The sequence below is a fragment of the Haemaphysalis longicornis genome, unplaced genomic scaffold, assembly GCF_048455015.1.
Source record: "Haemaphysalis longicornis isolate Haplotype H1 unplaced genomic scaffold, Haemaphysalis longicornis Haplotype H1 scaffold_4, whole genome shotgun sequence".
Taxonomy (NCBI): Eukaryota; Metazoa; Arthropoda; class Arachnida; order Ixodida; family Ixodidae; genus Haemaphysalis; species Haemaphysalis longicornis.
This window is the reverse complement of record NW_027526361.1, coordinates 86475792-86491051: the sequence shown is the minus strand read 5'-3', so window position 1 is coordinate 86491051 and position 15260 is coordinate 86475792. Positions and strand designations below refer to the sequence as shown.

General features: G+C 47.7%; 1 protein-coding gene across 1 annotated transcript in view; it reads left to right on the top strand.

The window, feature by feature from the left end:
- Xpd (general transcription and DNA repair factor IIH helicase subunit Xpd) overlaps positions 1-15260 on the top strand; it is a 71740-nt gene that overhangs the window by 38631 nt on the left and 17849 nt on the right. Inside the window, exons 16-17 of the mRNA XM_077707101.1 lie at positions 1689-1790; positions 7437-7715. Of these exons, the coding sequence (XP_077563227.1) occupies positions 1689-1790; positions 7437-7715 (381 nt within the window). The remainder of the gene's footprint in view (positions 1-1688; positions 1791-7436; positions 7716-15260) is intronic.

Sequence of the window (15260 nt, the reverse complement as noted above, 5' to 3'; positions counted from 1 at the left end):
AGCGGGGAAGGAATTAATTCAGAAAACCTGGAGCTGTGCGCCTATGTCTATGTACACGTGTTTTAGATGTCGTGCCAATCGAAATGCGGCTGCCGCGGCAGTGAATTGAACTCGTGTGATAAAGAAACCACCGCTTAACAACCCCTCGAGGTGAAATATTTCAACGCACGTACATACTCGTGGATTCAAATGTGGATCAAAAAATTTTAGCAATACCAACTTGTGGCCGAGACAACTAAAGGTGATGTTGTCTCTCATGCAAGAATATGAGCTATTATGACGTCGATGTGACGTGAACTGCAGCCGTTGTAAGCTAAACTACGTGCACTTCTAAACCCTTATTTTTTGCATTTCCCTTCATGACGTGATTGTACAGACTAGATTCTCCGTCTGATTACCCGCTACGAGACACTGAACCAAATATAATAAACAAATTTTCTTCAGCGTCAAAGACCGGGCCTGGTCACACAGGCGCGGGCCCTCCCTAGGCTCAAAAATAAATGACCAGGCCCGGGCCGGGCCTGGGCTTGAGACGACGGGCCCGGGCCGGTCCCGGGCCAGGCTCACTTACGAATGCCCGGGCCCGGGCTGGGTCCGGGCTAGGTGTTACGGGCCCGGGTCGGGCTCGGGCTTCACAAAGCGGGCTCGGGCCGGGCTAGGGCCTTAAAATCAGGCCCGTGCAGTGCTCTAATTCAAACACAGTGCCACAAAAATGCCAAGAAGAGTTTTATTGCGTTGGTAGGAAATAAAACACTGTTTTTAAGCTGAGGAAATTGAAAGTACTGCATATTTCGTTTTACTTAGAGTCTTTCAGAAAGGTTGTCGCTGCTTTATAAAGGAGGCCATGACATATCAGTGCATAGCGAAGAATACAAATCTTAGGAAACGCTTAAGAATCCAAATGTCATGCCAAGCCCAAGCCAGAAGCTGTATCCATCGTGTAACCCCCCATGATGACATGGATACACAGGTGCAGTTTTCTCCCTGGTATACTTGCTAAGAAACTGTGGAAGGGCCCCTCTGCTTTGTCAAGGTGTCTCTGACATCGAAGCTAGTCATGGCACATCTGCCGTCCATTTCTTGTGAAAGATGGGTGTTTGGGTATGTCACCGTCACTGGGATGGTCTCTTGGCTAGTATCTTTGTGCATTAGTGTGGCTTTTGTGGCCCTGTGTGTGTGTGTATGGCTGACATGCCCTGGCTTTTATTGCAGTCACCTCTTCTTGGAGTTTTTTCAGCACTTGTTGCACCTTTGTTTGTTGGGTCAGATGTAGTAGTTCCTGTAGCCCTGTCTTTCAGGATGGCTAAGCAGACTCTAGTGACACAGTCTGCTGACGTGATACGCCACGCAGAACCACTCATCGATGTAGTAATTTCGCAGACAGTGTGGGGAACGATATTTCTTATCTCTTGGTTGAATGCTGACCACGTAAGGCGGTGAAGGGAGATGTGCTTAATGCTTGCAAGCACTCTGCTGTCATGTCGAGGTACTGCTACCTAGCCATGTTCCACAATTTCTTGCTCTTATTTTGTCACATTTGCGATTAGGGATGAAGGGGTGTGTGGTGAAGTGTGCATGTACGAGCAATCGCATTCGTGAGTGCACATAACAGTCTCCTCAATGCTGCCTCGACAGTGTACGGAGAAGTCCCTTTTAACAACACTGCCCGTGGTGTCCATGTGTTGCAGACGCTGTCCCCCGTGGAGATGTACCCCAAGATCTTGGACTTTCGGCCCGTGGTGTCTGCTTCTCTCAGCATCACGCTGGCACGGCCCAGCATCTGCCCGCTGGTGAGAGGGGACGGCCTTCAGCCTTCTTCAGCGCATTGGTGTTCCCTAACAAAGTACAAGTTAGGTACTTCAGCACAAAAGAACAGGCCTCCAGTAGCTCATTCAGCTCTGTTCCAGCCACGAAAGAGGCTTTCTTAAAGGGCAAAATGCTACAAAAATGAAAGAAGCGCACACTAATGTGCAAGACTTAAATTTGGCAAAGCTGTATGCAACCTTCGCGACCATCACGAAGGTTTAAGTGGGGACATGGCTCTTAACACTATTTCTTTTAATTTTTAAGTAAACTCTGTGAAATTTGTCAGTCTTGCTGCTTTTCCCCCACTGATTTCAAATATGGCAGTATTTTTTTAGTTGGCAGATTAGTTCCCGAGATAATTACAGGTAATTAACCATTTTTGGAGGAACAATAGACAAAACCATGTTGGTCATAAAACTGTAATCTTTCCATTTTCCAACACTATGAACCCTGGTGAGTGCAATAAGACAGTGGGTTTTTTGATGCATCGCTTGGAACTAAATTTTACAGCTCATTAAACTTCAGTGCTTGAAAAGGGCATTCGAAATGGTTTCTCGCCACTGGTGCCACCAAGGTTTAATGAGCTGTAAAATTAGTTCCGAGCGATGCATAAAAAAACTGATTCTCTTGTTGCACTCACCATTAATTAAGCCGATTTGCTTTCTCTTTGCTGCCGCTTGCCATCAGTGTTGCTACAAGTGTTAAGTTCCTTAATTTTTTTTAGAAGATAATCATTGGACATCACATTAGCGGGCGCACGCTATGACATGCTTTCTCGTTTTGAGCAAGTGTTGGCACGGTTACGACAAACGCTAGAGTCTTTCTTGCTTCAAGCAAATGTTGCCACGATTACAGCGAACACTGGAGGTTTTTTTTTTTCCCTGGCCAGTCTTGGCCGATCTCCCCAACTGGGTGTGCTTGGCTTGACAAAAGTGTGCCGTGGAGGCATGCACACACAAGCGCTCGGCATTCTCTTGGTTTTTTTAACTGCCGGAAGGTCGCCGCAATCTTGGCCATTTTCCCTAACTGGGTATTGCTTGTCGTGGCAAGCGTGCGCAGGGGACACTGGGCAGTCGTCGCGAGGCATGCACACACGAGTGCTAGGCATTTTCTTGGTCTTTTTAAGTGCCGGGCAGTCGCCGCGAGACCCGCGCTCACGTGCACGGGCCTTGCAGACACAAAAAATTGTGAATTGCTTAGCAGCTTCACTGTTTAATATTTGGAAGGTTTGTAATTTTGTGCTGTAGTGACATAATAAGGGCAGGAGTCACATGATATGAGCCTGCACTAGGAACGCAGTTGTGAGGGTGTTAGCTGCTTGTTGGCATTCGAGTGATGCGATCAAATGGGACTGGAGGCACCGCCACTACGACCACCCAGCCATGTTTCTTGGTGGTAATTTCAGTTGGTGGCCACCAATTGCATGCGCGAGATTCGGTGACACTGCAGAGAAATCGCCAGAAAGTGGCTGAAAGAGTGGCACGTCACTGGTTCATACCTTTACTTTATTAATACAGTTAAACCTCGATATAACGAAGTCGTACTTGGGGCCGCAAATTTCGTTAAATCGAGAATTTCGTAAAATCGAGGTTTCGATTTTACAGTTCATTTAACCAGTTATTGGGGTTTTAACACTTTGGCCCTCGCCAGGCAACAACTGCTATGTAGTTACCTCTCCAATTAAAGCGAAATTTGTACTAAAACTGGCCGCAAAAATTGTGTGAATTAAGAGTTTCAACACTTGGGCAATGGAATTCGGATAGCCGACGGTAGTTCATGTGTCATCGTAAAACCGGTGCTTTTTCCGCAACGCCTCATTAAATATGATAGCAGACTAGGTTTCCACTTTTTCTTTTTTCATTTCGGTCACTACTAAATGCCGCTGTTAGTCAATTGAACCCGCGTCCATGTCCCGTGAACTTCACCCCGCCGAGGTGCTCGTTCGAAGTTACGCCTCTTTTCGTCCATTCAGTGGTAGGCTTAGGCGCGGCGGGCCAACAGCGGAAGGCTGCTATGAAACTTTCGAAAGACTTTTTTCATGTAGAAGGGCTCCGCAGTATGGGCGCGTGATTCAACCACAACACTCGAGATAAAACCATGATTGCGAGTTGAGCGGAGTACACGCGGACCGCTTCACTGTGTGGAGCAGCGCTTACGTGATCCGGAAAGCGGAAAGCTTACATTAAAAATCCTCCGGCCAATTTCGATTAAGCAATTACTTTTATGCCCACTGAGCCCTTACGAAACTGGTTTCTCTGCACCGCAGCTGTCTAATGAACGCTGGTGAAACGAAGATGACCACGTTCAAAGAGAGCAATTTATTGCCACCAGCACTCGATGTTCAAGCCGTAGTGAAGAAGTCCGTAAGCAGTGCTTGGCGTTTCTTGACCAGGGCGGGCTTTACGTGACGCTCGTATGCTGACAGCGCTAACAAGGTCTTAAACATTCGTGTGCACCTGCGTGCCTCCGCAGAACATCGATGGCATCCATCACACTTCGGTGGCTGTCAGTTTCACCGAGCTTCCTCAGGCTCTTGTTCGGAACACTTTTCTTTCTCTTGGAGTGCTCATGCTGCTTACAAGACTCACCTAACGATGCACGAACAAAATATTAATTTGGTTATCAGCGAGCACAACCTAGCGCAGCAGCACCGTGAGCAATGACGCGTAGAAAAAAAAAAGCTTGAAGTAGGCTTCGGTAGCCTAAGCATAGAGGGCGCTGGCGTAGGCAACGATGGAGACGTCAAAATAGTGGGTGCACTATTAAACCGTCTATGACCGCTAGCGGTTTGTGCAGCTTCGTTCTTCGCTTTTAATTGTTGTTAAAGGGGCACTGACACAAAATTTTGAAGGCGAGATAACTTCGGAGATAGATTGGTGGGAACACATATACATCATCTACAAAATATCAGCGGTGAATACACCCTAGAACATATTTAAAATCAATTTTGAAGTGTGCGAAACGCAACCGAGCGGCCAGCAGAGGACCACGTGCAAGTGTAAATAAACAACATCCAAACACGTCACGAGTTTGTGTTTGCCGCTTCCGCACTGCCGGCTCGCTGCTCCAATCGGAGGGCCGGAGGGCGGAGCTTCTGCTCTCGAGAACGAACGACCCGATCGTTGGCGACGGAGGCGCCGTGATTTCGTCAGCTCATCGGGCAGCTGGCCGCGACCAAAGTTCTACAGCGATTCCAGGCACTCTGTTTCTATTACTGTTTATTACCATTGGATGCGGAAACGCGCCGGAGGCACGAAAAGGCCACTGAGCAAGCCGCACGGTCGCTGTGCAGGCGGCGGCCACGGCCGCGAAGTGGCCCACGCCGGCACAGGTAGCTCGAGTGATAGCTTGTTACCGCTGCACGAAATTGTCCCGAAGTCCCGACCATGGTGGCTTCCGTGAGAAAGGAGTTAATGATGCCATGGCGGGCTGCATTAAAAATTGTCATCTGCACCGCTTACGAGAGCGGCACTCGAATATCCGCCGCAGTTCTAAGCCGAACACATCTGTAGGTGGACCTGTAGGCAGACCGGCCGGCTGCTCCCAGCGCGCGTCTTGCCACCCACCGTCTCGAGCGTCGCGCGTCGTTCGTTAGCCGCGGTAGCATTTGCACTCACAGCGCCTGCGTCACATCCACGGTCGCTTTTTAATTAGGCGCCTCACGAGATCAGTACGGGGGGGCATTCGCAGAAACTGCCGTCGATGCGGATTCGACAGTGCTACGGCGGCTCTGCTCTGTAACTGTGATATCCCTCCCACGGTCACGTGGTCAGCTTTGTTCACACAAAATCCACAAAATCCATCGTTTCGCGGCACTCGCTGAAACCGAAACTGCGACTGGCCTCATTGAAAATGCCTCTAATTAAACAACCGTCGCACGCTGAAGCAAATGAGGTTTCTACAGGTTATAAGTAGGTCACTAGCTACTTATCGCAACAAAAAAAACAAGATGCAAAATTTTTGTGTCAGTGCCCCTTTAACCGTAGATTTCACCGCTTTTCTTTCATTTTAGCCTTCAAGAGTCAATTTGAGTACTGAATTTTTTCAATGTAGGGCCTGAGAGGCAAAATAAAACGTGCCTCGACCGGAATTTCGTTCTTCCTTTCTTGCCGTGACTTCGTTAAATCGAAAGCGCCGCACAAAATTACTTCGTAAAATCGAGACAAAAATACATGCATTTAGCAAAATTTTGTTAGAAAACTTGAAAAAATTCGTTATATCGCGAATTTCGTTAAATCGAGGTTCGTTATATCAAGGTTCAACTGTAGTATGATGAATCTTGGTTCGAAGTTTGCAATAAAATTGGCACCATTTTTACCAGGACAAATAGGAGTTTTTAGTGAACCAAACTTGTATTTCATCTTCATGGTTAAGCATGTTGAGGGCTTCCCTCTCGCAGCCGTTGGAAGGATGTTACCATTTTATGCCCATTGTGCCCCTGATGTGGGGTCGACTCGCACAGATTTGTAGGGGTGGGTGGGTTGCAATTGTCACGATTCGGGTGCACTCTTGTCGGGCTCTAGGAAGGAAGGATTGATGGTGGACTGGATGCTTGGGAAGATTTTTTAATGTCCAATTGTGGTCTCCTTTCCTAATGCTCAGTTTGCCTAATGATCGTGTTAATTTCTTGACAAGAGTTGGACCATATGTCTTCTAGCACATGTTGGTGTGTACGAAGTTTGGGGTGAGTGATCAACTTCCTACACGGCAGTCCAAATCTGACATACAGGAGAATTACAACGAACTACGAAATGTTTTATGTAGTTTTGGCGTGCACGTGTATTGGTTTGATTAGCAATAAGTGCAGGCGGGCAGTGGTATCCAGCTTGTAGGGCAAAGCCACTTGAGAGTGAATAGTACGCAATGATGTGGCACCTGTGGTGAGGTTGTGATCTGACAGAGAAGAAGTAAAGCCCAATCATAGAAATGCTACATGCACTCAAGGTGAGCTTACTGCACACTTTACGAAACACAGGGGTACAGTCAGCGATACACGTACTCTCAGAATACATGTGGGACAGATGCAGGACAGTTAGGCAACAAATATATAAAGTCGAAACGAATATGGTGCAGTATGGAGTGACACGGTAGTGGGTTCATCTTTAGCAGGTGCCGCACACACTGTTCGGCTTTGGTGAGATCCCAATGTGTGGGCAAGTACATTCGGCGGGAGAGGCAGTGATGTGTGATTTCTTGATAGAGTCACGTAGCCAAGGAGGACGCAGGTGTTCTTCAAGGAAAATAAGTTTATTGGAGTGAACTCTGCTACGAACTCAAGGAATACACAAGCGGTGAAGGAGCAGTCAACAAAGTGATGTGCGCCAGCGAGTGTGAGCAAATCGAATACTGCAGTACTTCCTCGCGAGCATTTATCTTTCAGAGTTGATGCTTCGAGAACCATCGAATCAGGTCTAGAACTTTGGTGATCAAAGACGAACATTCTTTTCGAGTGACGATTGTGTGATGCCCTGTTCCTATCAAATAAGATAGTCTGCGTGGAATAAAAAAGAACGAGATGGAAGCACCCACTTTTCTTCTAACTTAGGTAAGACAGCTGGGCATGGCTGGATGTGGGCGCCAGCACTAGAGTGCACACAACAGTGGTGCTGCCGCCCCCGTCTTCTTGGCAGATTGTGAGCAAGGGCAGCGACCAGACGGTCCTGAGCTCGCGCTACGAGACCCGGGAGGAGGTGTCGGTGATCCGCAACTACGGGGCCCTGCTGGTGGAGCTGGCCGGGTGTGTGCCGGACGGCCTGGTGTGCTTCTTCACCTCGTACATGTACCTGGAGGCCGTGGTGGCCGCCTGGTACGAGCAGGGCGTGCTGGACCAGCTGCAGCGCCGAAAGCTGCTCTTCCTCGAGACCCCCGACGCAGGGGAGACCGCCCTGGCCCTGGCAAACTACGTCAAGGTAAGAAGGAGACACGGGAGCAGGCAGTGGCTGGTTTGGGTGTGGTGGCACTAGGGAGGCCTCTGACGTGCGCAGGAAGTGAAATTCTGTTTTCCTGTGGGTAAAAGCCTGGCATTTCCTAAAAGTACCCAGAACCATCTACTGTGTTGCTTGGAACACTCCTTATATTCTTTTATTGAACTGGCAAAAAGGCTTGTTTGTTCTGCTCCAGTAACCCAAAGGTAGAATCATGGGTTGTGGAACAAACACCCTCGGTTTAGTCCTCAGCAATGTCCCAAAACTCCGGATGTTTTTTTTATTGTAAAGTGTTTCTCTTACCTCATTTCTGCGCATTCTTTTTGCAAAAAGAAAGGGTTTGGTATCTTTTAGGTCGGTTTGCTGCATTGCACTGGAAGTGTTGGGCTGGCGCCTTTCTTGCGACGAAATACCACATGCAGAAACCTACAGCCTTGCTTGTTTTGCCTTCAACCGACTGAGGCTTGATCGGAAGTGGACAACACTCGGGGTTCCTCCCCTGCTCTTCCTTTTGCATGTTTTCATTCATTGCACTTGGCGACCTGGTTGCGCTAACGCATTTTCCCTTTCTTTTTAAGGACGCAGAGTGTTGGGAGTGCCTGAGGCAATTAAGGGGGGACGCGGGTCTTAGAATGGCCAAAAATCGCGAAAAAACGTGTTTTGAGAAAAATACATTTTTGAAGCCTTTGTAACTTCAAGAACCTACTCTAAAAGTTTCACCGCTGAATTCGATCGTAAAGGGTCCAAAAATCAACTTTGTAAACATGACGGCGACCCCAAATTGTCGAAAATCGGGAAAGAAATGTTTGAACTTCGCGCGCGCGCCATGCGCGAAGGAGACGACTGGCGGCAGCCATCTTGGACGCGTTTTGAAGGTCGTTTCTTTGTGCGTATTTTGCGATATCTCAAAATGGCGTAGCATGGCGAGGGCCCTCGCTCTCGCCGTTTTTCGAAAGGTCACTTACGAGCCCCTGATTGGCCGGACCGCGCGCGCGGGAGACGAGCCCCTCGTATCGCGTCTCTGATTGGGCGCCGCGGCGAACCCGGCGCCTTTTGCGTTTGTATTTTTGTTTTTCTTTCCTCGCGTTCGCCTCCACGGTAGTTTATCTCATCGTGTCTTTTTCTCTCTGCTGCTGCAATTTGGTGCAACGTGTTCTTTTTCGTGCTACAATACTGGGAAATGTTCGCATCGAAAAAACTACGCGTGAAGAGTACGGGAAGCGGCGGAAACGCGCGTGGAACGGGGGGGCGACATCGCCTGTTGCGTCTGAGACAGAAGATTTTCGGAATCTCCGGCCGTGGCAAGTTGCAGTGCTTCAGGCATCGGCGAACCGTCATCCGGCTCCTCGAGTGCCAATCAGGACCGCATCGACACCGTGTATTACACAGCTGGTGAATCTGCCGAGCGTGCTAAACATGCGGCGGATGTGAAGAAGCGTTTGGCGTCGCAGTCGGCGATAGGGCGCAAGTTCAAACTTTTGGACAGAACCAGTGAGCGAAAGCTTGGAAGGTGGCACGGAATTTGTCATCGTGGACTTGGACGTGATAAATGCGTGATAATCATTGCATTCGTATTGAATTGCTCTAGCAGGTGATGCTATTTGTACAACCTTAGGGTTGATCACAAAATTGCAATATCCAACTACGGCCCTGCAGTTTTTAGTTTTGAGGGATCCCTCTCCCCCTTATGCGGTGTTTTTTTTATCTTGCAGTTGAGTTATGATGATAAGACTGGTATCATTGCATTTTTATTGAATTGCTCTATTTGTACAACCCTTGTATTGATCACAAAATAGCAATATCCAGCTACGGCCATGCAGTTTTTTTTGTTTTGAGATATCCCTCTCCCCCTTACGGGGCGTTTTTTTTTATCTTGCAGTTGAGTTATGATGATAATACTGGTATCATTGCATTCGTATTGAATTGCTCTAGCAGGTGATGCTATTTGTACAACCCTAGTGTTGATCACAAAATTGCAATATCTAGCTACAGCCCTGCAGTTTTTAGTTTTCAGGGATCCCTCTCCCCCTTACGGGGTGTTTTTTTATCTTGCAGTTAAGTTATGATGATAAGACTGGTATCATTGCATTCGTGTTGAATTGCTCTAGCAGGTGATGCTATTTGTACAACCCTCGTATTGATAACAAAATTGCAACATCCAGCTACGGCCATGCAGTTTTTTTGTTTTGAGATATCCCTCTCCTCCTTACGGGGTCTTTTTTATCTTGCAGTCGAGCTATGATGATAACACTGGTATCATTGCATTCGTATTGAATTGCTCTAGCAGGAGATGCTATTTGTACAACCCTAGTGTTGATCACAAAATTGCAATATCCAGCTACGGCCATGCAGTTTTTAGTTTTGAGGGATGCCTCTCCCCGTTACGGGGTGTTTTTTTATCTTGCAGTTGAGCTATGATGATAAGACTGGTATCCTTGCATTCGTATTGAATTGCTCTAGCAGGTGATGCTATTTGTACAGCCCTAGCGTTGATTAGAAATTGCAATTCACCTACATCTTTGCTTTAGTTTTGAAAAGCATAACGGAATAATGTAACTTTTTCATTGGCTGCTGTGCTTTAGCATTACAGGTAGCAGAAGAGACTGCAGTATGTGATGCGTGGACTTGTATTTAGTTTTCAGAGGCACTGGAATAAACTGGGAAATAGTAAATCTGGTTTCTGAAGTTTATTAGTAGAAAATCTACTTTTTCTCAACCGTTTTCAGAGATTATGCTTGGCTTTATGCTGAATGTTTTAGGTTTATTTTTGTGGTACAGGCACATACTTAGTGTGCTTTTCTTCATAAAGAACTGAGCTACACAGTGATGCCATTTTTGTTATTGTAGCTGTGCTGTAACAAAAGTTACCATGATCGGAAACTTCAAATGCATTTTTCTCACTTTCTTTTTTTGCGAGACCGTGCTCCGCCTTACGGGGGGTTTTGTTATGTTGCTCTTGAGCTAGGATGACATGACTGGTATCATTGTATTCGTATTGAATTGATCTAGCAGGCTATGCTATTTTTATCACTCTGACGCTGTTCACCTATAAGCAAAATTGAGTAATGATGAAATAATTTTATAGAAATTGTTGGTATAAAATGTTCACTTTTTTCATACTTTGCAAAAGCTTTTGAAATGAATAAAAATAGCATAGCCTGGCAGAGTGGACCTTTGGCATTATGTCCATATAATTCATCTTTGAGCTTGATAAAGCGAAATAGCTCTAAACCCCCGTAAGAAATGCCTCAATAAATTCATTTCAAATCACTGTATTTCTTCAACAAATTCTGCTATGTTAAAACCAATTACATATTTGAAATCAGCATAAAAAACTGTTCAAGACTGCCAATTTTCATCAAGCTGGCACTAAAAATAAAAAAAAATGTCCAAAGACCCACCTCCCCCCTTAACTGGCCTAGCAGGGCTGGAAGCTAGTGAGGCTTTCAAAGCTGGTGCACAAAAGTGCCGTACTGTTATGGACTAATGAGAATAACTGTTGTGTCAGTTTGTTTCCACAGTACGTAGGTGTGCTGTGTCTGCAGGCAGAGCCACCTACACAACCTAGCACAGCCTAAATCCCACCTAATGGCACACCTAATGGCACGGAGGTTAGTGCCATACTCTGGCTGGCCCATACAGAGGTACATTATCTGAGGAAGTGCTTCCCACCTACCTCTGCTCATCTCTTTGGGGAGGGAAGGATCGGCAGGCATTGCACTGGCTTGCTGCTGCTCTGTGCATACTGTGAGTGTAAAATGAATTCAGTGCCATTCCACTGCGTGTAGGTGGCTGATGGGCAGATCTGTTGTGGGCTAGTAAACTGTTGCGGTTTACTAATGGTATTGCCAGAGTCCTTCAATGCTTTTCTGGTCACGAAACTCCGGCGGAAGTTTCATTCAGGGACAAAAGCTGCCGCTAGGATCGCCCCTGTTAACGTGAAGGCTTCGCTGGCGGGCGACGACGCTTGCGGGCCGGCTGTTTCTCCGTCGGCAACGCGCCTACTCTCATTTGCTCTTCATTTCCACCTGTAAAAACGCGAGCGAAGTGTGCATGTTTTTGAGTCAGTTGTTGTCGCATAGCTCAGCTGTGAAATTGAGGCAAGACCACGGGTGTTACTGAGGCGTGTATGTTGCAGTGTTCGTTCGTTGCGGCCGGAACCGCTATACTGATGTTTTCAATTTTTGACTAGCCTTTGCAGCCGTCTGCATGATTTGAGTTAACTAGCGCCAGAATTAAATTGTATTCAGCTCTGGGCGACATGCTGCGCTGAGCAAATAGGTATGCAAACATACACATCAGAGAAAATATTCTGCTGGTCCCCGTTGAGGTGGTTTATGGCCAAATTCCCAGCTGGGACCAGCAGGCTGCTGGTCCCAGTTGGAACCAGCAATCAGCTGGGACCAGATGCTGTTGGTCCCCATTGGGACCAGCAAGCTGTTGGTCCAAGCAGGCTGTTGGTCCCCGTTGGGACCCGCAGGCTTGCTGCTCCCAGCTAGAATTAGACACTTGGTGGGTAAAATATATATCGCCAGTGGCATGTGCCTCCAGCTAGAACAGCATGATGTACACATTACACATGATGCATTCAGATGCATTTTATTTACCAGCAAATGTTGCAACTGCCATGGACACTTTCCTTGTCGTTTTTACAGCCAGTTAATTTCCTGGCGTCTAGAACTCCTCTGGACAACTTATACAATGGCCATTGAACAGCATTCCCATTATGAATTTATATCAGAACGGCATTCACCTTTGCACAGCAAGCGATGCAGGTAACGTCTTTTCGTCGTCATCAGGCATTTAGTACACAGGACACACGAACTCTAACAAAGACACACGAAGCGGCGAGTGCTACGTACACCATGACGCCGCGACATGCGGCCGTGTTCACGCTCACAAAAGTTTGGTGGAAAAAAAAAACGTCTTCGGCAACACTCGATGACATGACGCCGACTGTTTTGATGTCGAATTTCGCTACAGGATGCTCAGTTGGCACCGTATTCGTCCCGCGCAAACACACGATCACACCACCACACAGAACCATGTATACTGTAAGAAACTCTATGAGAACCACACTTTGCAATCGTCGCCATGTTGGGTAGGAAACAACTAGCTTGGCATGGCTTCAGTTGGCGAAATTGGCTTCGCGGCCGGCTTGATAAAAAATTGTTGCTGGTACGTTAACGGACAATCAGCGACAAAAATACATTTATACCAATTGAAGCTGTGCAATTGTCAGCTTTTAGGTCTGCTCCGTCTTGGCTGCTTTATGAAGGGCAAAAGTGTGGGTTAGGGCATGGCCGATTTTTGCTGTGTTGGTGGGCGAGGGTCCGTTTTCCTTTCTCTTTCTCTTTGGTAAGAATATAGAATGTTCGGCGAATATATTCTGCCTAAAAATAGCTATAAAACCAGGACTCAAGGAACGAAGTGGGCACATATACACTGCAGCTTTCCAATTGTTTCGGGACCAGGCCTATATTTATTCGTTTTAAGAGCACAAAGTTGAGCTGTAGACGCCCTTCGGCTTATGGTACCAAGAAGTCCTGGGAGCAACTGTTGGTCCCAAATGCAGCCATTATGGTCCCAACTACAGCCCTGATGGTCCCAACTGCAACCTTGTTGGTCCCAAGAGCAGCCCAGCTGATCCCAACTGAAGCCTTGCTGGTCCCAATAGCAGCCCAGTTGGGACCAACTGGAGCCTTGCTGGTCCCAACTGAAGCCCTGTTGGGACCAACAGTGGCCTAGCTGGGACCAGCAGCACCCTATCTGGGACCAGCAGCGGCCCAGCTGGGACCAGCAGAGACCAGCTAAAACCAGTAGGCTACAAATATTTACAGCACGTTGGGTTAGCGCTGTGTTTGCGCTATTTTATAGCGCGCTAATAATATAAAAAATATTCGAGATTCGGAAAGTTAGCGTGAACAGCAGGGGGAAAAAAACGCTCATAAATTGGAAGCAGCATAATGGGCGCGCGGAGGGGCCAGGGTAGGAGTAAATTCTACAGCCTTGAGCGATCGCGGCTGTCCTCATAGGCATGGGGTGTCGACAGATAAAAACTCGCCCTCTCAGTGCCTGTCACACCCCTCCCACCCAAACGGCAACTTAAAAAACATTGATTGATTATCAGGTTTAACGTGCCGACGCTACACCGGCAATGGGGCGCGCGCCGTAGTGTAGCGCTCCGGATTAATTTTAACCACTCAGGTATCTTAAACTTGCGCCGAAATCTCGAACACACAAGCATTTTCTCTTTTCGCCTCCATCAGAAAAGCGGCTGGGAACCCGCGTCCTTGGGCTTATCAGCACAACGCCTTAGCCCATGGGCAAGCGCGGCGGTCAAGTTCAAAAAATATATATATATGCAGGCAAAGATAGCCATGCTCCGCTTTCCAAATTCAAAATGTCTGGTTGGATAACCAAAATCACAGTAGCTGCAGTCCCATCGTTGTTCAGCGCCTGAACGCGGCGACATTTTGCAGACGGATTTTCTCGTTGTGAGCGCGACCGTGGCTTGGGCTTCGTAAAATACCGTAAAAACCCGTGTATAATACGGACCCGCGTATAATACGAGGTGTAATTCGGGGACATCAAAATCAGAAAAAAAAGTTCACCCGCATATAATGCGAGGTAAAGAGCACAGAAAACATTTATTTGCATTGCAGTTACCGTTCAGTCATTGCCAGTTTTCGTTGGCACTGTCTCCCGACGTCTGTTCAGTCATCGTCAGGTTCGCTGCCGCTGTCTCTTGAAGTCGCCTTGTCGGAAATGTCTTCCCACAGAAAGTGGTCCTCAGTGCCATCAAGGGCGTTCGAGATGCCGCATTTCTTAAAAGAGCGACTAACGAGCTCCTCCGGGATGCTGGCCCACGCATCCGCGATCCAGCCACAAAGCACCGCTGGAGAAGCCCGCGTCAGCCATACGGTAGCTGTCACTAACGGGTCTCCTGACCTCATCCACTCTTGGTAGCAGGACCTGATGCAGTCTTTGAAAGGCTTGTTGATGCAAACGTCTAGCGGTTGCAGCTGGGATGTCATTCCTCCTGGAATGAAAATGAGTTCGGTGCGGGGTTCGCGCAACAACTTCTTCACGGAATAGGCCAGGTGGCAGCGAAAGGCGTCCAACACGAGCACTGACGGGAACCGCCAACAGTGCTCCAGGCCGCCGACACCATACAGATTTTATCCTGTCAAGCCCCAGTTGCTTTCTCCACCCGCGAATGCTGCCTTTGGTGACGCCGAACTGCCGTCCAGCGGCGCAATTCCTGATGGTCTCGGCCCATAAGAAAACTTTTGATTTAATTGCAGCCGAATACTGCCTTCGTGCACCCGACATCGTGATAGACTTGCGGTGAACGTGCCGATCCTTCGCGCGGTCAAAACAATCAAAACGGCGCCGGCTGAGAGAAGCAGCAGCGAGCTAACGCCACCGCAAGATGGCGCACCCTCCGCTGAAACCGAAAGTGCAAATTTTCGGCTGAAAACTTTGGGATCCACATATAATACGAGGCACAAATTTTGCATAGTAAAA